The following is a 27386-nucleotide window of genomic DNA, read 5'->3' on the forward strand; positions in this document are numbered from 1 at the left end:
TTCTACTTCCCCATACGGTGCCTCTGTAACTGGTATTGTTTTTTTTTTAGCATGCACCCATGCTAAATGGCCCTTCAGACAATACAGAAGACACAGCCTGGGAGAGGAACATCAGGGGGTTGATGTAGTGAATGAGAGGTTGACGCCCAACCGGCAGCCCGATTCATCCCAGCGGGTCCTCTACTGAGAAAACCCAACATCACAAAACACAGAACTATTTCTGCCAACTCTTGTGTTTGAAGAATTCCCATCAGTCGGTCGGAAGACACTGGGTAACCTTCCTGTGGAATGATCATAGCCCAGTTGCTCGCAGGGACATTTAAAGACTGCACTCATTACTTGGGCCATTACACACAAAGAGTACAGGAAGCGTATAACTGAAATTACATATCAAACCATTCTTTTGCACACGAAAGCACACTATGTTAAAGTGTACGATAGTGGTTCTCCACTGGTAAGTTTAAGATCACAAAATGGATCAAATAGTTGCACACTTTCTCTCTCACCTCCTCCAGTCTCCTCCTTTGCTCCTTTTGCTCCTCGATGCGTTTCTGCCTTTCCGCCAGTAGTTGGCGCTTGTGCTCCTCATTCTGTTGCTGTTCTAGCTGTTGTCTCCTCAGCGCATCCGAGCGCTCCTTATTGGCCAGCTGCAGTCGCAGGAAGTCCCGCCTCAGGGTCGATTCACCAGGGATGTTTATGATGGAGCTGCGAGCAAGACGGGTTTAATCGGTTATATTTGTCTTCACAACTACATGTCTGTGTAGGTGCATGTGTATATTGGAGAGAGATCATCCATGTACCTTGGCTCTCCTACATCCCGCTCTTCCTCCTCCTCTTCGCTTCCACTGTACTCGTACTCTGTCTCATCTAGAATTTTTTTTTTAACCACATACCAAAATACAAACTTGCATGAAAACGGATTTGCGTTATAATTTTTAACAGACATAATATAAGCAGAGTTGGTCACATCTTGATGAATTTATAAGGGGAGAGGCAGATTTGTGTGACTGATCAATCAGAATCAAGTCTTCCAGAATGCTGTGCTCTTTACATTTTATATTGTTCAGATAAAGCAAATAAAATAGAAATCTACCCAAACTATTTGTCACTGTGTGCTAAACAAATCTCGACGTAGATCAGTGCGTTTAAGTGTTATTCTCAATCTGCTGAACCACACACAATTACGCTTAAGAACACTGATTTGAGATTAGATCTCATACGAATGATCCTAAAACAGAGAAAACACACCTTTCTCTCCCCTCTTCTTCTTGGTTCGGTCGATGTGGTCTTTGAGCTGAATTCGGACCTGTCTCTCATTGGGGAGGTCTTTGATGAAGGGATGTTTGATGAGTTGCTCTGTACTGGGTCTCTGGTTGTGATTCTTCAACAAACAGCTCTCAATAAATGACTGAAACTTTTTGGACCTGAGGAATGATCAGGTTCAGGTTACTCTATTTGCACCGCCAACCAGTTTACAGAGTCATACAACAAAAAGCTCGACTAATCTTGTCACAAACACAGTTTTGAAGAGATCATTCATACTTATTTCACTGTGACGTTTCAATTAGCTGATGTAGTTCTCTAACGCACATGTGACATACACTGGTATTTTCTGTGTATGGCCTTTAACAAATGTTTACTTTTAAAACCCCTTGTTTTAGAGCAATAGATGATTGACAGGTGATTAGGCTGTCAGCGGGTGAGAAATCTAAACTACAAATCAAAGTTGATGCTTACACCAGGTGTAAACTCAATAGCCTTAAAACAGAAAAGCTTTTCCTTTGCGTTTTTGAAAAGTTTCACGTACACATGACAGCGTTATCAAAACGATCTACATCTACGTGGATCCGGGAAAACGACTATAAACAATGAATTATGCATGCCAGGCCAGTGGATGGCGCTGTTGCGCTACAAAGAAACTAAGTGCTTGCGCACATCTGCATACATCGTTCAATCTAAAAGCGCTTTGAATACACTTTGTCTGCATGTATGTGTGTTTATAGTAGTGTGCATATAAATACTATGTCTCCGCTGGTTGTTGTGGTGCAGTAAATCTACTTTCACTGGAGAAACGATAAAAAGTATGTCACGCGGCACAACCATGCAGCATGGAGACCGCCATTATTGTTTGGGGAATAATCGCTCATGCCTACAGACTGAACACGTAATACGCATGCGTATAACGTCATCGTTTTTGGAAAAAGCCACCTTCAGAGGTTACACGGAAAAGATAAAGCTGTCGTTTTCAAAAACTTGCACTTTGAGACACGTTTTTTTGCGTTAAGTTTGCGTTTTCAGTCTGAAAAAACCCAGTTGTGGTGTAAATGAAGAGCCAAAACGCATACAAAGTTTTCAGTTGAAAACATTCTCGTGTAAACGACCTCTTAGTCGTAGATGCTTTGTCCATTCACCCAACTTTGAAACAGTTAGTTTTCCTTCTAGAGCCACAGTAGACAAACCATAAATCTAAATCAGGCTGTAAAATATCACATGCCGGTGCTATTTCACAGCTTTGTAAGTCATGCTGCCTGTGTTCTGAAACGCCACAATAAGCAGGGTTAATCATCTGCCTGTGTCATAGCATTTCAACATCCTAAACATATTCTACAGTCACTCACAAAATAACCACACATGAACAGTCTTACCACAGGAAGTCCTTTACAGTCAAATTCAAATTGTACACACTTATTTATTGGAAATCAATTTAGTCCCAGTCTTAACGCCAGTCTAAATGCATCAAACTCTGCCTGATGACAAACTAATCTGCACTGGAAATTCAGTGACTGTTTTGCTATCATCACTTTGTACTTATAAGAGATATCAGTGAATATAATATGATGAAAGATGATTGACTTGCCACTTCTTGGACTTGAGTCGGGGCGCTGGGTTTCTGGGTATGAGGAAGAGGGCACGCATGGGATGCATGTCGCACAGCGCTGAGGGGAGACATGGGCGTTAGCTACAAGTATTCAGCATATTAATGGCATTGAATGACATTGTGGTGTACTTACGAGGGGCTCCTTCTGCCATTTCAATGGCTGTAATCCCCAAAGACCACAAGTCACTCTGTAACAAAATGAACAGCAGTTTTTCACACCAAAAGCAAAAAAACAGACCTTATTATGATGTGTGGCATAAAGGAATATTCCAGTTGAAAAAAAACACATTAAGGTCAATTGACAGCATTTGTGGGATAATGTTCATTACCATTAACGGATATCAATTCATCCCTTAATAGGAAGAAAGAGGGTGAAATGAAAAGATGGTGAGATAATGAGCTTTGACATGTATATCGTTTACATCCTGTGCCTATATCTTTTAATCTCTGTGTATTTTAACATTTATTGACTGGAACTATAAGTAACTTACTGTAAACCTAATTTTACAAGGGACAAATTAAAATCAAATAACTTTTTGTGGCACACCACATTACGCCACAAATGTGTTTCACAGAATATTCCTTTAAGCCAAATGAGAAGCTGACAGAAAAGATGTCACAGTACAGTAACTGTGTAATTGAGCGACGCTTCAAATACCTTAAAGTCATAAGTGGCATCGGGGTTCTCATCACAGGCTATAACCTCTGGAGCCATCCAATATGGCGTGCCAATAAACGTGTTCCTTCTGCCGACAGTGCGGTCCAACTGTGCACTCACACCGAAATCAACTGTTGCAAACACACACACAAACAACAGGACAACTTGGCTTTAATGCGTCTGCGTGCTGTAATGAGCAGAGAGGTCTTTGATGAAGTGCATTCTGCCATCTGCCTCCGTGACACTCTCCCCTCATCACCGCAGGCAGTGTTGTCATAGCAACCAGCCTGAACCGTCTCCCGAACTCCAACAAGTCAACGACAAGCCCTAATAACTCAGAGCAGGGCCGCAGGTTCTCTGAAAGGAGCCACTTAAAAACTCAGGCATCAGTGTTGAAGTTCCATAAAGCTTGTTTCAAAAATACAACCCTTGCGATACCCAAATATTCTGTTTCCATTCAAGTATTTTTATTTTGTATTTTTTTACTACCGCTTTCTAGTGTCTATTACTTGCAGTTGTATCCTTCGTATAACTGTGACAAATAAATGTGACAAATCTTTCGAGGACAGAACGTTCGATTATTTCCACAGCCGGGTAAAGTTTAGGGCTGTTTGGATATCACAACGTGGCATTTTGTCACTACTATACAATACAAAAACAGTATTTTGAGAAAAGCTGAGACACTGTCAAACTAGACGGAAAATAAAGGTATCGGGTATCTACTTTTAGTTTATTATTCCTCTCTTGTTAACAAGGCCAGCAAATCAAATATTATATATCATCAAGATACATTTGCTGAAGGGATAAAATGAAAGAAAATCTGAATATTTCACCCAGCCCTACTTAGCTGGTGGCCAACATATGGCTGATGAAGGAAATCTATCTGGATAAACTAGTTAAGAAGCCTGGTGGGAATACCGGAACCCTATGCGAGTCTAAACTCATTCAAAGTGAGCCTGTTATGACAACCTTCACACTGCCTTTTAACTGTGATATCAGTCGCTGGGTGTGAACTTACCTAATTTGACCTCCGCGTTTTCTGTGAGCAAAACGTTCTGACCTTTGATGTCACGGTGGATGACCTTATGCTGATGCAAATGGGTCAGACCCTACGAGAAACGGATCATTCAAAGGTTATTCTCAGCTAGAGACATCAAGTACGGTTATGCCAAAGTCTTTTCATCACATGGGCCTGTACACATATACTCACCCTGAGGATTTCTCTGCAGATGTATGCGGTCCACTCTTCCTTCAGAGAGTTCCCTTTTGTGTTCTTGATCAAATCGGTCACTGAACCAGCGCCACAAAACTCCATCACCAGCTATAGACACAAATAGGAAACATTCATTCACGTGACTTATGAAACACAGTTTATTTTAACATAACTAACTGGAGCTATAAAAAGAGAACCTGCTGTCAAAATGTCTGCAAATCATCAACAGCAAAGTTCCCTTTGTTTCTATAGTTCTGTGTGTTGGACGCTGTGATTTTTTTATTGGATTGGCTTGGGATGGTAGAAGGAATCGTGTAGAAATAGAAATTGTGCAGAAATAGGAAGCACAAAAGCTGTTGCTTTTTACCAGAATTTTACCAGAAAAGTTTATTCTGCAGTAATACCTCAATTTACCGGGTTTCACATGAGAAAGCGACTATTAAGACGGAAAACAGTTTCCATGCTTTGGTGGATCTATTTGTGGTCGCATAGCTGTTGCATAAAGGCACTGAAACCCATAAATGCTCCATTTGACCACTTTGACTAAAGAAGACAAAGTGCAGAAGTTCATTATTTCACATTAAACAGCATTAGAGAAAACTCTATCTTACTAACAACAGAAAAAAACATCGATTAACAAAAAATACAAACCTTTCTGTTGGATTTTTAACTGGGACCAGTATTGGAAATCATCATTACAAGCGGAAAACACATTTTTGATAGTACAATTGTTTTTTTAACTATTAAATGCACTGCTTTAAATGTTCTCCTCGCTTTTAAATGTCCCCAAAAATATATTGTCATCATTTACTCGCCCTCAGGTTGTTTCAAACCTGTAACAATTTCTTTGTTCTGTTAGAAAGATATTTGGAAGAATGTTAGCAAATTTCAGTTCTGGGACATCGTCCATCACCATAGGTTCTGTTGAACACAAAATGAGATAGTTTGAAGTACTAAGGAAAGCAAACCGTTCTGGGGCACCTTTGACTTACATTACATTTTTCCGACTATGGTGGTCAATAATGTCTCTGAGGTGAATATTCATAACTTTCTTCCAAATATCTTTGGATATTGTATATTTATACAGGTATGAAATTACATGAGGTTGAGTACATTTTCATTTTTGGGTGAACTATCCCTTTAAATGTTCTAAAATGTCCTTTAAGGGCACTGAAACGTATAATTGTCCTTTATAACCACCTCAATAGTGTTTTCTGTAGCCTTTCATTCACTCTCAGGACACTCGTATAAAATGACTCAATTCTCATCAGGACCCCCACGAGCTAAATCAACCTCACCATGCATTTATGAGCAGAACATGATTTGCGATTGGATTGATGCCCTCACAGGGGCCTAAATATATCTGGCCTGTTGGTAACATTGTTTCTTCTCTTTTGAGAAATTATTTTCATATAGATGCTCAATGGAGTCTAAAGGTTGTTAAACTGACCACAGGTTCAAGTGTTGAAGACGCAGGCGTCTCTCACCAACTTGCTGGGCAGAAACAGGAAATGAAACGACAATATCGTGCACATTTTCTTTGCATACTTTTTGCAGAGTGGCATTTGATAATCGTTTCAGTTCACAGTGGAAAAGCATGAGTGACAGAAAAACAGCATATTGCAAAGCTGTCTTTGTAAAAAGTCACACATCATCTAAAAACACATGTGCTCCTCCCTTTAGAGAGGGTGAAGACTGACCCATAGCTGGTCATCCATGCCGGGCGGATTCTTCTTGACGAAGGCACCGTAGTAGGTGGCGATATTGCGATGATGAGAGTATTTTTTCAGCATGTTAATCTCAGCTTTGATCTCCTCCTCTTCATCCTGTCAAACACAAAAGAAAACACTCAGGACGGGGACGGAAAATATTGCGTATCCTGGTCCAAGTGTGTATATGCGGGTGCTGTTCAGGAAACAGTGTTGTGTGTGCAACGTGTGGCCCTATGACATACTAATGACAACATTTACAGATTCACTTAAACACCTCATCTAAAGATGTAAAAAATTTTATGTAAAAAATATCAGCTAGTTTGCATAATTCAATGGGTAAAAGAAATAAAAGTGAATTATACTCAAAATTAGCTTTTCCTGAAACGATTTAATTTTCTCTACGAGTAGTTTGTTTCTGTGAATCTGCCATACCAAACACTACACTTGACAGCTAAATATTTTAAATATTGATGAATTGTGTCCCCTAATTGTGGTCACTAAACACATTTTGTGTTTGCGGGACCAAAGTGTAAGTTTATGATTTCCGACAAATTCAGTCATAACCAAACAAAGCGCTAAATGGACACAAACTGCACAATTTCCTGCCAAACGACCCACGCGTGTGTTTGACTGATATCGCACAGACGGAAGGGAAAGTGACACCAAAGTGTGTGGGAGTGAAACAGGAAATTGAGATGAGCTGATTGCTCTCTTACCCCCGTGACATCCATGACCTTGATAGCAGCGAGCTGGCCCGTCTTAACGTGGCGTCCCTGCAAAGAGAAAAAACATCGCTCAATTGTATCATGCAAATATCATTATTGAACATGTGGTGGTGACATCTATGCGTAAAGAATGGATGGACGTAAGCCTCACCAGATGACAACTCTGTTTTCGCATTGGAACGAACTCAAAAAACTTTACGCAAGTACAATAGGACTGTTCCACTGTTACAGAGGAACTGAAGAACTATGACAGGAATGTGGCAATGAAAATTTGTCCCAGGTCTTTTCCTTAATGGTTTGGCAAGATATTTTGAACTATGTTGGTAACTGCAGTACTCAATTGGTTAAGTGTATGGACACAAAACCAATGCAAGTCAATGGGTCACAGTTGTTTGGTTACCTACATTATTCAAAATATCGTCTTTTGTGTTCTGGAGAAGTAAGTAAGTCATACAGGTTTGAAATCATAAGAGGGTGAGTAAATGATGACAGAATTGTCATTTTGGCGTGAACTATTGCTTTAAAGAACATTTGTCATGAATACACAGTCTCAGTCCACAATTCTACACTAAAAAGCTCACTTTTGCTGCTATCAATATTAAATATTTTATACAACGACAGCTACAAGTTTTCCTGCTGCATTTCACATCAAACCTCAGGAGAGCTAGAAGTGCTCTGGACTTTGTGCCTTCTTGAGATGACATCAGCCAGTCAGCATAGTCAGGATGACATCATTAACTTCACTCTAAATTTTATAATCTCATATTTACAGCTCAGGAGACTAAATGAAAAGCTCGGAATTAAATGTCAAGATGCAAAGATGCAAGAACTCCCATACTTAAAATTGAAGTACATTGAGATGTATAGGCTAATAGACAGCATGCATAATAGCATCTATTTACCCATTAAGCTCCTCACTACCCCTGAGCTCCAATCCTTAAAAAACTGATCCAAAACTGTAAAGAAACAAATGAGGGAAGCAGATATCAAGGACACAGATCATCTGCGTGCACACACAGCAGCGGCATTTCTGGACAATAACAGGAGACATCAAAGCATATCCAAGCGGCAGGAAGTGCATTCATCGGAAAGACAGAATCACCCCTGTGTGTTATTCACAATTAATTATGCACAGTTCATCTCCTCACTCGGCACACTCCCACAACTCCCATTTGGAGGAGGGGAGATGTTACAGCAAGAGAAGGAGAGAAAGAGAGAAAAAAGGATGAGAAAAACATGATGATAGAGATTCATACAAGTCCCAACAGTCATCATTAACAACTTTTCCATCGTCGGAAAACCCTGACAAACCACAAAGCTATTTAAAAAAAAATCACGGAGACTAAAGGTGTGGTGGTTTAGTGAGTAATGCATGTGCAGTGGTGTAAAGTATTGCAGTAAATGTAATTCGTTACTGTAACTTAAGTACCTTTTTGGCTATTTTCTAGTTGTACGGAGTACTAAAGAATATAGTAACTTTTACTCAATTCTACAAAATTATTAATGATAATCTTAAATGTAATTATTTTGCCTTGTAGTGCAAGCATTGTCGTGCTTGTGCAGAGGCTGCATCTTTTGCCAGAGGGGAACTGGAATCCCCTGGTTAGGCCTGGTTTCCCTCTGAGGTTTTTTTTCCTCCTCCGATGGAGTTTTGGGTTCCTCGCCACCGTTCGTATACTGTTTTGCCCCGGTTTCCTGGCCGGGGGGGCTGCAAGAATTTTATAGCTTTATTTTATTAAAACTGCATATAGGAATTTATAGTCTGTCTGATATTTGACCTGTTTTTTTGACTTGCATAACGTTATATGTTTTGCTTATAGTCAATGTTTTCTTGTACAGCTGCTTTGTAACAATGAAAATTGTAAAAAGCGCTATATTAATAAAGCTGACTTGACATTTTTGCATAAGTATGTACTCTTTACTCAACTACATTTGTAATGAATAATGCAATTACACATTAGATTTTGCATGGCACCTAACTTTTTCTGCAGCAGTTTATTTCTGCTACAGATGAAGCAATATTGCCATTTACAGGGCATTGAAGGTACTATATCTTGTGCATTTTTGCCCTAACTAACTGAAACTTGTCAAAATGGCTGTGGGTGCATTATCAGGTAGTTGACATCGCTGGTGTTTTAAATGGGAAGAGGACATGACTGCAGCCAGCGATAAGGCCAAAACCAGCATGTTTTTTACTTAACGTTATTTTGTTTATCCTTTTTACAGAAGAGACCTTTTTGAAGGATATTGAATTCCTTATGAGCATTTAGCTTAACGGAGACTTGGGTGTTTGTAATAGACGTAGGCTGCGGTGTCGACCTTGATTTGTTGCAATTTTGAAGTGTTCGGTTTGATGCGATTGCTCTCCTGACGAATCAACCGTTTCTTGTTTTTCACTGACACGTCTCTTAAGTGTTGAAGACTAGTGCTGCTTTGAGCCTACATTCAGTATAAGTAAAATACTCAAGTACTGTTAAAATCAGATACTCTAAGACTTTAACACAAATTTGTGAGGTGTAATGGAGTAATTTTCACTGCAAGGTATCTGTATTTTTACTCAAGTATGGTTTTCTGGTACTTTTTACACCTCTGTCATGTGCAGTTTTCATACTGGGTGTTTTAGGGATAGTTCACCCAAAAATGAAAAAGCTGACCTCATTTACTTACCCTCATATCATTCCAAACATGTATGAATTTCTTTCTTCTGCAATACACAAAATAAGATATTTTAAAGAATGTTGGTAAGCAAACAACAGCGGTATCGCCATTGTTTGGTTACAGACATTCCTCTAAATGTCTTCTGTTTTGTGCTGCAGAAGAACAAAAGTAATGCGGGTTTGGAATGACAATTGTTATATTTGGGTGAACTATCCCTTTAACTTCAACGCCACAACCGCACAACCCCCTTATTGCCCGATCATATTTAAAACAAATAAAGGCGCTGATGCAAAGACCAAAAGGCACAGAGCTAATGGACTGGAAAGACACACCGATGGGACAAAAAACATTGACAAAAACAATGTAGTACGATTAAAATACGCAATCCAATCATGGCGATATTACACTTTACTAACAGTAATGAATTATGCTGACGTGTTTACGAATCAGATGTGGAAATGGAAACTGTGTGCAAGTGTGATGGATTCACGGCCTGAAGCTTCGTGTCTCTAGTAATGAGAAGATTCACCAAGCTGAGCGCTAACTGAAAATCCATCTGGTTTCTTGACAGAGATTAACAGAAAAGTTCTCGACCGGTGACGTATAAGATAAGAGACTGTCCTCACGCGTCCCAAAAAAAGCTCAACAAAAGTATAAGAAACATACAGAATGTGCTGTAGTATAGATAACTAAAGCTATGCTCAGAATAGAATACATAAATGTCATATACTGTGCATTATCAACCAAAACCACACACACACACACTAATTAAATTATTTAAAGGAACAGTTCACCCAAATATGTAATTCTGTCATCATTTACACACCGTCAAGTTGTTCCAAATCGGTTTTAATTTCCTTGTTCTGATGAGCACAGAGAAAGATATTTGTAAGAATGCTTGTGACCAAAAAGTTCTTGGCCACCATTGACTACCATAGTAGGAAAAATACTTTATAAAATTCTTTGTTCTGTTGTCCACAAAAGATGATATTTTGAAGAATGTAGCAAAGTAAACAGTTCTGGGGCACTTTTGACCACCATTGTTTTCTACTATGGTAGGTAGCCAAGGTGGCCAAGAACCATTTGGTTAAGCATTCTTCCAAATATCTTTTTCTGTGTTCATCAGAACAAAGAAATGTAAATAGTTTTGGAACAATTCGAGGGACAGTAAATACTGATGAACTGTCCCTTTAAAGTGTGCAAAAACCTTTCAGAGACATTGACAACATTCCTACTGCAAAAAATCTGAAGATGCTGTTCATGGCACATTTCCCCAAATGTCGGGTATCCCACGGGTATAAGAAAATCTGCATACCCTACACGGTACAGAACAAACTGCACGGCCTTACAACAAAAATAGCCCAACTGGTACAGTTCTGTGCTATTTAAGCCTAAAACTGAATGCCATTACTCCATTCAAACAATTACCATGAAAGCCATGATCACATATGCTATTCTTTTAAAAACCTTATAATTCGTACACATTTATTTGTAGCTTATGTATGAACTGGTTGACATGCTCATAAGCACAATATTGGCGCTTTTTTCACTGCATAGTACTGTCAGTTTTGGTACGACTCTGCTCCGTACTGCTCACTTTACTTAGGTTCAGTCTTTGCTTACAGCAAAGAGCAGACAACGATCATTTGGTTTGCTCGACAGCGTACGAGGGTAAGCTAATGTAGCATTTTGCATTGCGTTAAGGGTTTCAATCTCTATATTACTGTCAAAGCATCTAACAAAATGCCAATATTACCTATTAAAATGCGTATTCATGTGTTGCAAATCCGATGACGAGGGTAATGATTCTCTCTGCCCAATCAGTGATCTGTGTGTAAACACGTCACATATTGGTATCGGTACAGTACGCTTGGAAACTCAACCGAGGTGGTACTAAAAAGAGTATAAGGTACTAGGTGCTGTACCCAGTTGTAAACCCCCCAAAAGTGATCTGCACTGCACCGTACTGTGCAGTGGAAAAGCGCCATATGCAGCCCTTTCGGTCTCTAATCTAGACTGGCAGCTGAACTCCATATTATGAATTTGTTTCTGTATGTCTGAAATTACTGTAAATGGCTATCTTATCACATGCGGTACTGCTGTATTGTTACTGTAGCTGCAGATTGATGTCAGAAAAACATTGCTGTGTTGTTTCATCATCATAGCAGTTGCTAGCCAAACTCAACGTTCTAGACGGTTTTGGTCGGAAGGAAGGCTGTATATATGCACAATATATACAGTATGTGTCGGAGCAGAGCATCTATGATTGTGCGAGACTGGTGTATGCTTGTAACGTTTAACGGGCAAACACGGGGTGCCAATGCGAAAAACGCTCAACGCATCACTTCCTCCCCGTAGCTTAGCAACAGTCGTGGAAGGCGGAGGAGATTCATGATTTTCACACTCTGGTTCAGACAGCTCCTCTTGTTCCTGAGACATGTGACCTAGCGTGACCCTCTCGGCTCAGCCTTTGAGGGCCAGAAGCTCCTTACTCATCTTCCATTGAGAGAACGGTCTTCAATATATCACATGCCCTCAAGTCACTTATGGAATGCAGGAAGTCTGCGTTTTATTTAGAGGCTCATTGTGAAGACTTAATTTAACTGTAAGCTCAGCGTTTTATTGATGATGCATGAGTGACATTGTTAAACTGCATAGGGGTTGCTATGGGCTTCTGGTTGGTTGCTAAGTGAAGCAAAATGTCTATGATAATGATTATTGAAGATTGCTTTAAAAGGCACAAAATAAGCCACATTATTGTAGGTATCATTTATGACAAAATAGTGCAGGGTGATTTAAGTTCAATAGTTAATTGGATAGCTCGCCCAAAAATTCTATCATCATTTATTCACGATTATGTCCTTTATATGACTCTTTGTTCTGTGAAAAACAAAAAAAGGCATTTTGAGAAATGTGGTTTCGTGTCCATACAATGAAAGTCAATGGGTGACAACGTTGTTTGTTTATCAACATTCTTCAGAATATCTTCTTTTGTGTTCTTTAGACGAAAGGTCAAGGTGATGATTTTTTGGTTGAACTGTGCCTTAGAGGTTAGGGATTCATTGAAATCTCCAACCATTCATAAGAAAACGTCGACAACTAAAAACCTTTTTAAGAGCTGTGAAAATGAATCAAAATCACAAGCTTTGATAAAAGTTCCTTCGTAGCAGATTTCTCTCAAAAGAAGCATCATGTGAGTGGGAGATGAGTGGTCCCAATGTAGCACATCCTGACCCAGAATCTATTTCCTCCCAACACGGGCCACATTTTTAATGGTTTTCTGAATCTCCCAAGATGGCATACCACCGGAGAAAGATCTACGTCTGCCAGGAGGAAGAGAGAAACGCAGAACCCTACTTTTCCTGGTCAACCTGCGTTTAGCTGAATATAGCAGTCAAGACTTATCAAACGCATGCCAGCAAGCAAGGCCTTAACCTCTGACCCCCGGACTAATAAAAACAGCTTGCAGCATCGGGGCGAACCAGGAGGCCCATAAGATCAAAGACCCCCCTGTCAAAAAGAATAAGGCCCATCAACAATCTCTTCTTTTCCCAACAGTGAGCTTGACCCAGACAGACGGCATCAGATATTGAAGCAGGCTGTTACACAGCTCCAGGGTCAAAAATATGCTTTGAATATTCACTTTGATGAGCAGAATTGGAATGAAGTGACACTTATTTTTGGTTTAATATGGAAGATGCTATTAAAATACATATTGCAGCTGTCCTTCTTTCTGATCTCCATATTTAATTAGATTTTTTTGTCATAAATCCATATTATTAGTCACCCTTTATGTTTGTCACTGGGTCTTGCAAATATCAAATCAATTAAAAAAAATAATGAAGTAGGTCTACTTTAAAAAAAAGATTTTTTATAAGTCATTTTTTCAGAAGGAAAGCAACGATATACAGATAGATAATGAACACAAATGTATTCATTCTATTTGATTTTACATTACCAAGAGAACGAACAGTAAAGCGAAACCGCAGAATATTCTCATAATTAGGCAATTCAGATTTAAAAAGTCTCAACTCGATAGAAAATCTCATATCACATAAGTCATGAAAACCCTCATGGGAGTCGACTGCCACTCTTTCAGTCTAACCTTTCTTTTGTTGCATGTATAAAAACCATGATTCAGAATATCCTTGCCTCGGTATTTCCTTTCACACGAAGCATTTAGCCAATCGTGGCTTTTGTGACCTGAATGCAGCTTCACCAAAGCCACCAGAATGACGTCTCCAAAATACCTAATTTGGTATAGAAACCACACAGCATTCACCTATACTGTAATGAACGAAAATCTGCTGTTCTAAATAATCTCAGAATTAAAAAAGATGTCAGGTGCAAGCGCTTGTGAGATTTGCTTTTGAAAAACTCCCACACAGAAATAAGCAAGCATGTTTTATATTCTTTCTTTTATATATATTTGGGTCGATTAGCCCACACAAATCCAGAGCAAAGACATGACAGGCTGTTAATGCTCGAGTCCTCAGAAACAGAAATTTCCCTTTTAAAATGTGAAGTGGATAATTTTAGGTCTTTGTTATTTAATACAGTACTTCCTCCTATTGTATTTCAGCAAACCATAAACAATTAATATGTTGATTTTCCCATAAAGTACTCAAAAAAAAAAAATCACTTCTCAAACATGACACTGGTTCTTTTACTTCCAGAAAACTTCATACATCTACTCACATACATTTCATCAATTGTTTCTTACCCCACTGGTAAATTGTTGCTTAGTTGGAGTACTGAAACTATGTTTTAGTGACGTTAACAAATCCTTAATCATCTCATCCAAGTCTCATTGTCTTGCGTAAATTACCCAAACAAATTGCTTAAGATGATCATAATAGTTTTTTTCAGTACAAGCTAGATTTGACCGCTGGATCCTTTCAGAAATAAAAACCACCTATGAATCAGCTCCTACTGGTCTTCTCAGTACACTGACTAACTCAATGTCACCCTTAAAAGGAGTCATATGACACGGCTAAAACAAATATTATCGTTTGTTTTAGATGTAATGGAATATGTATACACGATTTAAGGTTAAAAAATGCTGTATTTTCCACATATGGTGCATGTTTGTATCTCCTCTTTGCCCCGCCTCTCCGAAACGCGCAGATTTTTACAAAGCTCATCGATCGGAAAAGCTAGTGGTGCGATGATTGTCCATTTAACCAGTGTGCAGTGATCGGTCTAATACTGCAAGCGTGACGGAAACATAACGCCTCTTAACATATTTGGAACATCAGGTTCTAAAGCGATTGTACCGACAGGTACGACCACCTTACCTGCGTTTAACAATACAAGCACATCCTCTTTCATGTTCTTTTATAACCCACTGCAACAATCGCTCTTTTTCAGTTTTTCTGTGGTTGAAAGATTTGCAACATGACAGGTGTTCATGGTTAGATGACTGGTTAGGCGTCATGACCTACATTGTTCAAGATTCAGATCAGAGTCTCTAATTGATAATGTTTTAATGAAAAAACAACCCAAGAAACAAATCAATATACTTCTATTATGACATGATCAATCTGACCAAAACGAGTGGAGTGAAATCTGTCAGTCTTCAAACCGAGAAAAGCTGCAATGAACCACAACAGAACCTGCAGCACCACAGCGAAAGAAATAATATTTAATTTAATTATTTCTTTGCAGTCCGGTTTAGACACAATGACAAAAGTGCTGGTTCATTTAATGAATTGGTCACGCTCTCAATGCGTGAAAATTCCCTTACTGAATGAACATTTGACTCACTTATTGAACCACAAGTTACACATGACTAGAAATAAAGCAGGAACTGAAACTCAAATTAGAATTACTGGTTTCCTTATAAATGTTATTTAAAGGGTCACCCCGACAATGTCTCACCATTAATGTCTCACCCTCAAGTAGTTTATCATCTATATGACCTTCATTTTTCCCAAAAACGCAAATTAAGGTATTTTTGGAAGCCAAACATCCGGTGTCTCCATCGCTCGATGCATGTGCATTCTGACCACACAGGCTATACGTTCGAGAGATGCTGACACCGGCTGCACTGTTGTTTGGCTCTCGAAACTAACACTCAAATCAGGACGTTTCTTAATATAGTTGTTAGTTTTGTTTGTTTGCGCACAATATATTAATTTATACTGAGCCACCGGAGTTGCATGGACAATTCTACGATGTCTTTACGAACTTCCAGCGCTTTGAAGATAGGTTGCATTGCAATCGAAGGAGGAGTCAGAAAGCTTGCACAACTACCTTAATTTGCGTTTTTGGGAAAAATGGAGGTCATACATATGTTAAAGTACTTGAGGGAGAGAAATAAATGGAAGACTTTTCATTTTTCGTCAGTGTTACCCTTTAAAAGTAATTGAACAAATGAATACATTAATGCCTTACCAAATGTCTACAAATGTATGCAAATAGTGTGGGTTTTTATGTTTTGTATCCTTTTGGTAGGGCTGGAAAAAAAGATTGAGACATGATTCATTATGAACATTTCAAGCTGTATAAACAAACACAATCACTAAACCCGATTTCATTGTGAACACCTAAGACTCACAAATCAACACAGGCATTGGAGTTCCAATGAATGCACAGCTCTACAATACGCCTCACACGCTTGCATTTTTAATGGAAGGGGGAAGGATCGTCACAGAAACGGCAAGAGGTGCAGGAAAAAACACATGCGTCTTGACACGCCTGAACATACCACACAGATAACGCAAGAGCTCTGCTGGGGCATTGACAGGTAGGTGCCGATCTCAGAGCGAACTGAGAGGAAACATCTCACCAGGAGAACGCTCCTGAGCAAACAGTTAAGGACAATGAAATTCACACCGAAACTGGTTGTACCTGCCTGATCACACAAATGTGAGCCTCTCGAAAACACTAACCAGTGGATACATTTGAAAAAACTGTTGAATCATGACATTTTTGGTCACATGCGTGTGAGCCATTCAAGCTATAAGAATAATTTGAATGGATACAATGGTTAACAATAGATGGATTAATCAGAGACCATTAAAGCATTACGCACCTTATACACTTGACCATAAGTTCCATTTCCAACAAGTTCCACCAGCTCAAATATTCCAGCCGGGTCCTAAAAGAGGGGAAAACAGACAAGAGATGATATTAAGCTTTCATGTCATTAAACGTCAAAGAGATTATATACCGCTGAGGTCAACATAAACACAGAGAATTATACAGTAGTTAGGTATTAGTATTATTAAATAATCGTCTCATCGGGATTGTTTGACCTTATCATGATGGTTTCAGATCATCGCAATTATTGCACATCTCTATAGAGACTAGGGGGAGCTGTAGTGCCTGAATATTGCATATATTAGTGTATATATTGTAACTAAAGCATGGTGATAATTGGGAAAAAAATTGGAAAAAAACCCACCACAACACAATCACTTTAAACTATAAAATAACCTGCAGTGCAATTTAATATTATTTAAGATAATCTCAGTATGAAAACCAGTCAACCAAAATTTCATTAACATGTTATCGTAGTCTTGCAAGAGAGTAAAAAACAGAGTAGAAGAAATTCTATGACTGATAGCATTTTAATGGTGGCTTCAATTCACTCCTGATCAATTGACTTAATGCAAAAGTATTTGGAGGTTGTATTATTGACAGGTAGAAGCCTAAACCTTAGATATATGATGACCCAATTTTTTCTGATGTATTTCAAAGAAATAAAACAGTCTTTAATTCAGAACAAAATGGTCGTTTCAAAGCTGAATTAAAAATGTATGATAATTAAATGTCAAAGCTCTAAAACAGACAATTAATCGTCAGCCACATTTCATAATCATGAAAGCCCTAACCGTAGTTATAAAGTCTAACAGAAATCTTGCAAATTATATAACGGTTAACAGCTGCCATCTTCAATCAAAAAGTGCAGATAAAGGTCCTATTGCAAAGTAACACTTTTATGGTACCACAACAAAGTTATCGATTTCCTCAATAGATGTCACTTATCGATGTCGGACGGAAAAAGCTTTACAACTTTTCAGGACACAAAGAAAACCAATTTTATAAATAATAAAGCTTTGTGTTGTCAAAGTTGACAAACTGTCTGTAATACTTTTATAGGTTAAAGATGTCCAAAACCCACAAACAAACATGACGGGTGACCATCATCAGATATATGAAAAAAAAAAGATACAAGGTTTCCACCCAACAGCGATGATATGTTCATGCGATATTGCTCTTATATTTGTTTGAAAATTGTACATAAAAGCCAAAGATATCAAATTAAATCAAACTGTAAGCCAAACTATTGGGAATCAAAGACAACAACACTGAAACATGTCCCTGTTTTCATCAAGCAAATCTCTCTGTAATGTTTTGTTATTGTTGAACAAATAGTCTGTTTATGCAATTGTGCTATTATGCAAAACGTTCTGTCTTTTTTAAAACGGCTGTACTCATAATGTTAGCAAGGAAACAAATACTGACTGTACATACCATGCCCTACTTAACTGTATTTTAAAGTATATGAGAAAGCACACTTCAATATGAGGAGTCAAATCAGTCATAACTGTCAAATCATATATTTATTAAAACACCAGTTATCAAAGCTGTCAGAGTTAAATTTGTCCAGATCAAGAACGATGCTCATGAAAATAAGCACAAGCAATAAATAACAAATAGTGCTTTTATAAAAGCGACTTACAAAGAGTTGAAGGTGGTGATGGTGGAACATGAGGTAGGATTCGATTTAGAAACATTTGTTTAACTTACTAAATTTGATACTGGCAATGTCTAGGAAGTCTGATGATATTATAAATGTACAAAACCACCTCCAACGTTTTTGGATATGGCATGATGAAATCGGCATGTTTTAAGACCACTCGCAAGGATGGTACAAAGAAGCTAAATGCAGAATGACACAGTGGGAGCTGGTCAGAATCAGCTCTGTTTAAAACCGAGTGAGATTTACACCGAGCTGGTGTTGGAGAATTAGGTCAAACAGACCAAAGCACTCCGTATTCAAACAGAGACCTTCCACAGCACATCACCGCCCCGAGTCGCTTCTTGTTCTGAGTGGAAACACCATCCATCTCTCCGCTCCGATACCCCACTGAATACCAATTTGACTAATGAGTTTCACAAAATTACACACCTGCTCCGTCACATACCTGCAGGGACATCTTCCTTCTGTGCTTTTTAAAAATAAACGCATCTTACGCAACTTTTGTTTGTGTGTGAGCCCGAACCTGCATGAACCTGAAAAGTCTTCACACACTTAGGAATATATAATTGATGCAAAAAAAAGATGGGGACCGGAGTCATGTCAGTGCTCGATATCTATTTTGGGAATACAGAGATGGGAAATTTAAACAGACTTTTGCCAACTAAACACTAGGGCAGCCCGATGACGACAAAAATCTGAATTGCAATTATTTTGGCCAATTTTGAGATCCCGATTATTTAACAAGATTTCTCATTAACCTTTAAAACAACAGAAAATAAAAAAACTTTGCTTTTAAACTCTGAAATTAACTGAAAAATAAATGTAAAGAAATAGCACTGCTGAACCACTGTAAAGGAAAGGGGACACTGTGGATTTCTACTACAAGAAAAGAGAGGATCCTTGCAAAATGGAAGGCGGCACAATAATGGGTTACCTCAATTATTTTGTTTTTGTAATTGATGAAGGCCAAAATTGACAATTACAATTCATGTTCGATTAATTGCACAGCCCTACTAAACACATCAAGGGCATTGATAAAAGATGGTGACCAAAAAAACATTCCGCTTACCGAGCGAAATGCAATAAATGAAGCACGTTTTCCCTGGGATACCTGGAAAGGTTTTCAGCTGTTGATACCCCATTACCTCTGTTCCTGTTAACTATAACAGGAAAATAACATTGATCAAGAGTATTTCTAAACAAGCAAGTTTATGTCTCTCTTGGAAACAACACCTCAGGCTTCACTCCGAGCACCTTCATATGACAACACTGCTACACCCCCTCAATTACTGTCATTTGATGAGTTATTTTACTGTTTTCTCGACCTCATGTCATCCCAACGCTTACATAACAGAACACAAAAAGTGTCTAGTCAAACAAATTACATTTAGTTTTTTTTAATCACTTTTCAAGCCTATCAGATACAAAATCTGCACCCGTTCACATTCACTATATGGAAAAGAATGTTGTGAATATTCAACCTCTACTTCTTAAAAAATGTAATTCATTCAAACACCCATTGTAGCGCTAAATTTAAATATTACAAAAAAAACTTTACATGGCATTAGTTCTTGCGTGTCTTGTGACTAGTCGTCATACAATATTTCATGAACCAACTAAATTTGCAGCAGCTTTCGTGTGAACGAGCTTGTGTTCATTCCGCTAAATAAGCTCAAAATATTGTTTTCTCACACACTTATTTCTTTTACAGTTGGATGTATATGCTTTTATATATTTTATATATGGACATCAGTTAATTACAGAGACTTTTTAATTTAAGAAAGTAAGGCATATATATCTGAGATGGCATGAGGGTGAGAAAATTATGACAGAATTGTATGTTTAAGTTAAAGGGCTCTAGACTGCGACCAAATGGTTGCATTTTGTGACTTTTTCCTGCCGGTGCGACTAGTTTTTCTTAATGGTTGCACCGATGCGACTGCTCAACACATCATTTAGCGCATCAAATGTAATGCGCAGATACATTTTATTGTGCAAGCAACGCATCCAGTCACTCAATTTCAGCTCCCCTACTTCAGCCATTCCTTTATCTATCAGTGCCCCGGCCCCACAAAACCATAATGCGCGGTCGCATTCAATTCTATATTGATGAAGCGGAAGGAAGTGCTCACACTTGCAAGTAAAACAAATATGTTTCACCTGCAGAATGCAAGAATTTCCACGTACAAAACTGTAACATTAACCAAATATGTTACCTGAATTGTATGCAGTGTTGCAACAGTGCGTTTAAGCACAATACTATTCTATAAAGCTCTCCAACAATACTGCAAAGCGTACAAAATGTTCGACATGACGTTAAATACTTTTATTTGTGAGTCGCTATTGATAAAAGCCAAACAAATATATAAATGCAGGCAGCTTTCATAAAGAAAATTCACGAAATACCTTCAGTTCTCGCATGATGTTTGAGACTAAACGGAGGTCTCTTTCACATCTTCTAAACACGAACAAATAATCGCAAAATTACTTAAATTCCCCTACTATTGAGTATCCTTGTAAAAGAAGTCAGTGTCATGAACATAAACAGTTGTTATCACAGTATTTAGATTAGTATATCTGTATAGTCCCTCTTAAAGGGCTGCAGCCACATTAAGATCTCTGTTTATAATGTTCCCACAACGGACCCAAAAACACTTATATGAAACGGTTTCGGGTGTTCGAAATCCTCTGGATCTCTTGAAAGAAACAATAAGAAAAGAATCCCACCTGCAGAGTGCCTTATGGGGGGGGGGGGTGGGGTCAACGGTGTTTCATGCATTCTGACTTTCTTTACGATGTTAAACGTCCTGGCCTCCCATGCTTGACATGATCAGCTTGTCAAAAAACAAGCAAGACGTATTACGTATCATTTCTGTGCTCGATACACTCCAAAGGTTTTTTTTGAATAGTAAATTCTGTTACGTAACAACTTTTCTTAGTCCCTTATTGGGCAATTCTTCCGGCAGGCGCATCAACCAGCAAGAGCAGGAGAAGGAGCACCCCCATCAATGGGCTGCTTCAGCTGTGTTTGTTTGATCACTGGATTTTGGTGAGGAATGTTATATAAACGGTGTATGAAACGTTGGATCTGCAGACGTTTGAAACTGATAGATGAAGCGGCCCCACTGCTAAAAGATGTCGGTCATATGTCTCATGTTTGGTTTGCAATTGGCGCGTACATGCACAAGTTAAACAACAAGAACTTACAGTGAATCACAAGCTATGCAGGGCTAATGCAATGATGTATTGTGTGCTTGTTCTGTAGTTCCGCCCCCCACACACCTCCAGGGCTTGCATGTTTTTTCAGAAATAATCGTACTAACTGTATCCGTATTTTATAAATGTGATCAAACTAAAGACTCTTCGAAGATACGAATTATGCAGTACTGCTCTATAGACGCTCAAAATGAATATGAGAAACTGCAAGTGTAACATCCGCTTTAAGCAGACTAAACGTTAACTATTTTAGCTTTAAATGTGCGATTCACATATATGTGCCATGCAACTTTTAAATTGTTCTTTCTTTATAACTAGTGCATTGTGAGCAAAATGAATCTGAGCTCTCCAATACAAAAACTGTATGTAAACAAGCAACCATATGGTAGCAAAGAGTCATGTGTCCTGGCTGTTTGTATAAGCACTCAAACCTGTCTTCAAAAGGTATTTTAGAAGAACAGTGGAGAGCAAGCACGTTTAGACATGCCGTGCCGAGTGACAGCACTCAACAAAATGTCTGATAAACAATATACATGTGAGAGGAAGCTGAACCCGTTGACCGGGTCAATACAGTAAGGCAAAAAACTAGTAATTACATTTCTTGTTAATAAAAGCATTCAGTGATCGGGGCAGAAAAGCTCCTAAATAGATCAAACGGCATCAAATAGTCTCAAAGTAGCCCATGTATTATATTTCAATTTGACCGAATGTTCATTTTGGGGTGAAATTCTTCCTTAGAGTGATGGTTCACCCGAAAATGAAGATACTGTTCATTCAATTCTATTATACGGACATAGAACCAACACCAAAGTCAGTTGGTACTGCCGTTGTTCGGTTACCAATATTCTTAATTTCAGGTTTAAAATGACAAGAGGGTGAGTACTGATGACAGAATTTTCATTTTTGGGTGAACTATGCCTTTAAGGCACCACAAACAAATGGCAAGGAGTGGATAGCAACAGACTGAACACACCCAAAAAAAATTTAGTATTATCTTTCTTTTCCAATAAAATGAGTCGAGGAGAAAACGTGGCAAAGACTTTTTCTAATATAATAAATACTACCATGTCCATGAGGACCTTCAGTGACAGAGAAATCAAAGACACCTCAGTCAGTAGTGCAATATTATAGTTATTTGTTACGTTAAACAGGTCTTAAGATACCATTTCCAGTCCTTGATGTATAATATTACACCAAAGCAGACGTCCAGTGATCATTGGAAGCCTCGAAACTGCCTGTTGTGCCCTCACGTTTACTTAAAGATGAGGTTACGACGAACGTTTGTTCTTCGCTGATAACGGCAGTGAAAATCAAGATAATCTTCAGAGGTAAGGGAGGGTACCAGCTTTTCATCTACAATTTCATGAAGTAACATGACCCCGAACCCTTGAAGCAACTGACCAGAATCATAAGACACCAGAAAGATGAAAACCCTGACTGGCATCAACAGCTGGGACTCACCATACCCCCCTTGACATGACTTTAGGAATCTTTTCCCTATTCATTATTTAGTTAAAAACATGAGACGAGTTATATTTGCATGTTCTCCAATTCTGGCAAAGCAGATCAAGCAGACAAAGATTTCTGTTAGTAATATGCAAATGAAAACACAGAAGGGTTCCAAAATGCATCGCTGTAGGAACAACCACCTATGGCAGGAGAGACCCAACCCAACAACACAATTCAAGACATTTGTAATGTAGTTTAATGACAAAACACAAGTTTGTAATTTCTTGAATTTGTTTATTTTACGTTTTAATTCATTCAGGAGAACCCGCAAGCGTCAATGCAGATCATGCCGAAAACATGATGTAAGATCCAAAAGCCCATCAGCTGAGACATGCACAGTATATTATGTGGCACATTGTTCATATCCGTCACTGCAAATATGCTTCCTCTATGAGGCAAGATCACGCACACTGTACGGGGTGACCTAATTTTTAGGCACAAAAGATCCAGGGAGAGCGCAGATCTCGTGAGCAGACACGAGGAAATTAGCTTTGCCCATGGGTAGGGGCGAGCAAAAAAGCATTCGAGACACCTCACACGGAGAGACATGGGAAAGCTTGCGAGAGCCAGTGTACCGTTTCTGATTCTTAAGACTTTCTCAAATGCCAAACGCCCACTCAGTGATGTAAACACAGACATGGTCGTTCAGGCACGCTGAGTGGTTACCACCGCGAGGTCACAATCCTACGTGACTGACAAAGTCTGAACGGAAATTTGGTTATACATGACGTGACTCTGTGATGGTGTGACATGACAGTTGCCCACGTTGCTTCAAGTTCAGACGTCTGATGCGGAAATACTTTTTCAATATCGATAAACAGGAACTACATCAAAAGCCAGGTGAGCGGTTCCTCAACTCATGGGAGAATCACACTACACATGTAACAGAAAAACCTCTCGGCTTCCTCCAATCAACTGATTTTCTTACAAGTCATGTCCAGACGTGACCGAAGCAGAGCAGGTAAGATCATGTTGCATAACTAACATGCCTACAACCGGGTCTGTCATCTCTCTCAAAGGTTCGGATACAAATCCACAGTAGGAGCAACACTGTCAGGCACTACTGCACCAATATTAGACAGAGTTGCCAGAACATACTGTGTCCTCCCATCTATGTCAAAAACTGTGCCGTAATAAAAGAAACAGAACACAGAGGTTACAAATGCAACACAACATTTATTGGTAATACAGATATTATGTATTTTTGTTACTATGCATTTAGACAAATATATGGGGTTGCATATCCACTTCAACATTCTGTTATGCATTTGCAAACACCTTATAATAATAAAAACGTGCATTGCAGACAGCTTCGTTTCTTATAGTCACCGACATTATAAGACGATATCAAGCTGTTTTAGATCAGTACCAAAGCACTACACTTATAAGCAATTGACTTGTTAACGTTAGTAAATACATGAACTAACAATAAGCAAACTATTAACACATTTATTAATCTTGTAAATGTTAATAAAAAACAATTGTTCTTTCGTGTTCATTGTGCATTAACTAATGTTAACCAATACAACGTTTGATTTGAATTACGCATTAGTAAATGTTGACGTTAGCATGTACCAAGATTATTAAATGCCGTAGAAGCATTGTTCATTGGCAACTCGTGTAGTTAACTAATGTTTATGCTTGCAAAGAGTTATAATTATTGAACATCTTCAGCAATGGTGTAAACATCTTGAGACCATCTTATAATGGCAGTACGAACCAGAAATGAAGCTGTATGCAACGCACATGCTGTTATTTATACTCCTGGCATAAGATTATAGCAGTGGACACGTTTAATGGCATCCCCGTATGTCAGTGTAAAATATCCAGATCTGGTGTAACGTCATAGACTGTAACCGACGAACCACCGTCAGGATGACGCAAAATTCCCCAATAAACGGAAATAAACCACAATTTGACAGAATGCATTCACTAGTAGCTACCTCATTAACTAGAAAAACATCACAAAAACCTACGGTGGCCTAGCTAGCGTTGTGTGCCGATACAGATTTATGAGCTAATGCTTATCGAACAGGCATTATTGTTGTAACTGGGCTGTTTAACTACACATTCATGCCGCATTGCTACCATCAGAAAACCGAAACGAACGGTGTAACCATTGCCATTTTAGCGTTATTATTTCATCAAATGGTCGAGGACCAGCGCACAATAAGCATCACAAAATCCACCATCAAAGTAATTAGATGTTTGTGACGATAAACCCAGTTTGCGCGCTTCGTTTCGGTGCAATTAACGTCAGGTGCATCCACGAGCTCTCGTGTATTTGCCACCATTGATGCTGAACATATTTCACCCAATATAAGTCAAAGCGTTGCATTTCATCGCATCCGTCCACTCACCCGCAAAGCAGACAGGTCGATCTCATCCAGACCCCTCGCGGGAGAGTCACTCGCCATGATTATCGTCTCGTGCACCGAAATCTCAACAATATAATGTCCGAATTAGCATGTATACAGAAGCCGAATGGGTCCGTTTGTGAAGCAAACAGGTCTGGATTCGCTTCAGTCGGACCAGATAAAGCTCCCGGATGATGTTTGCGCGAAGCCTCGGGCGGTCGGGTATGATCCACGGTTCCGGATGTCTAACGCCGGTCTGTGAGGTGATTTAAGCGCGGGACGCGGGTGTAGGAGACATCTCGCGCTGGTACCGACGGTTTGCTGCTGCACGAGTCCGAAGCGCCAGCGCGCGAGTGGACGCGTGAATCAGGGCTCGGTAGGGAAGGCGTGTCAATCAGCGGGGTTTCTAGGGAGTGGTCAGAGTGGGGGCGGGGCTAAACGGCATTCTATACAATACGGTTGAGTTATTACACAATTGCGCAATCACGACATTTTACATTAATACTGCGGTGGTGATTTTCTTTGTATGCAGAATGTTTTTTTTTATTCTTTAATATTAATAAATAAAACATGTTTTGTTATATTTATTTTGATTTACTATTGCTCGTAGCAATTTGATTTATTAAAAGATAAGAGACCCAGAGGAATATGCTGTCCGTTCAGAAGATGAAAAACGCTTAGCTATGGTGGCCTCGCTCAATATGAGCAAACCCATAGCAACACCCTGACAACCAGCAGAAGCACTAACACCACTTATATTTTCACTTACAAAGTCCTTATTCTTGTCACGTTCAATTATACATTTGCAGTGATTCATATTATGATATGATCATATTATTTCTGCGAAAATCATTGCTTATTTTGTGTGCGTCTTTGTAAGCATGCTTACTTGTTTAACACCAGCCAGAAACAGGAAGCCACATTTCAGACAGTGAGACACAAACAACACACTTCCTCTCACCTTCCGTTTATGTAAGCAGAACATTTATAAAACACAACCTTCCTCTCTGCATTCCCCTCGGCAGAAGCAGTCATAATGACATGCTATTGAATGTTATGAACACACCTTCATTTTACAGTAGGTTTTTGTAATGATTGAACCATCGTTTCCTAGAGAGAGTCCATCTTTGTAGGAATCAACTGTGTAAGTGTCTGAGGAAGTCGTGCTGAGACAAGCTAAAATGGATTTAATCTGAGAAATCACATTTAAACTGAGATTTGGAAATACAGAATGTGATGAGCACATTTCCCATCACAATAAATGACACAATACTGATGTGAATTGGTGTTCCATCTAGTGGTGGATGTTTAGAATTATTCCATCATAACAAGTGGAATATTAAAGAAATAATTCACCAAACCTGCATGACTTTCTTATTTTCTGACATTCAGAAGAACGTTGGTAACCAAACATCATTGGCTGCACTATAAGACATTTTTCTATATATTTTATTTAGCTCTGTTCAGTTTTACTACCAGAAAAGGCATTTATTTCAACATGTTTTTTACTTACAATGTAGGAGTCCTTACATACACTTAACAAGAATATACACGCCTTAACATCATGCTCTTTTCCTATAACATGTATCCTGTCATTCTCTTCTTGTAAAAGCGAAATGTTTCCCTATCAAGCATACAGCCAAGGGTTCCTTACGCAATAGCTTTCATCTTATCAGCACAGACTTTGGTATGTGTGTGTTGCATTACTCTCATACCTATCTGCTCTTGACAACAAAACAGTCTTTCAGTG

General features: G+C 38.8%; 1 protein-coding gene across 5 annotated transcripts in view; it reads right to left on the minus strand.

The window, feature by feature from the left end:
- Positions 1 to 26635, minus strand: part of tnikb (TRAF2 and NCK interacting kinase b) — a 50059-nt gene extending 23424 nt beyond the window's left edge. For 3 of the 5 annotated variants that reach the window (XM_079487754.1, XM_079487751.1, XM_079487753.1), the window contains exons 1-12: positions 26526 to 26635; positions 16881 to 16946; positions 7178 to 7234; positions 6450 to 6575; positions 4747 to 4857; positions 4555 to 4645; positions 3537 to 3667; positions 3012 to 3066; positions 2858 to 2936; positions 1249 to 1424; positions 801 to 867; positions 507 to 705 (exon numbers count right to left, since the gene is read on the minus strand). In XM_079487754.1, the coding sequence (XP_079343880.1) occupies positions 507 to 705; positions 801 to 867; positions 1249 to 1424; positions 2858 to 2936; positions 3012 to 3066; positions 3537 to 3667; positions 4555 to 4645; positions 4747 to 4857; positions 6450 to 6575; positions 7178 to 7234; positions 16881 to 16946; positions 26526 to 26621 (1254 nt within the window). In that variant the 5' untranslated portion in view covers positions 26622 to 26635. Of the gene's footprint in view, positions 1 to 506; positions 706 to 800; positions 868 to 1248; positions 1425 to 2857; positions 2937 to 3011; positions 3067 to 3536; positions 3668 to 4554; positions 4646 to 4746; positions 4858 to 6449; positions 6576 to 7177; positions 7235 to 16880; positions 16947 to 25639; positions 26033 to 26525 lie in introns of those variants that run through there. The other 2 variants (XM_079487755.1, XM_079487752.1) reach the window with 1 other exon arrangement.
- Between the last annotated feature and the right edge of the window lie 751 nt (positions 26636 to 27386).

This window comes from Barbatula barbatula (genome assembly GCF_947034865.1).
Source record: "Barbatula barbatula genome assembly, chromosome: 23".
Classification (NCBI taxonomy): Eukaryota; Metazoa; Chordata; class Actinopteri; order Cypriniformes; family Nemacheilidae; genus Barbatula; species Barbatula barbatula.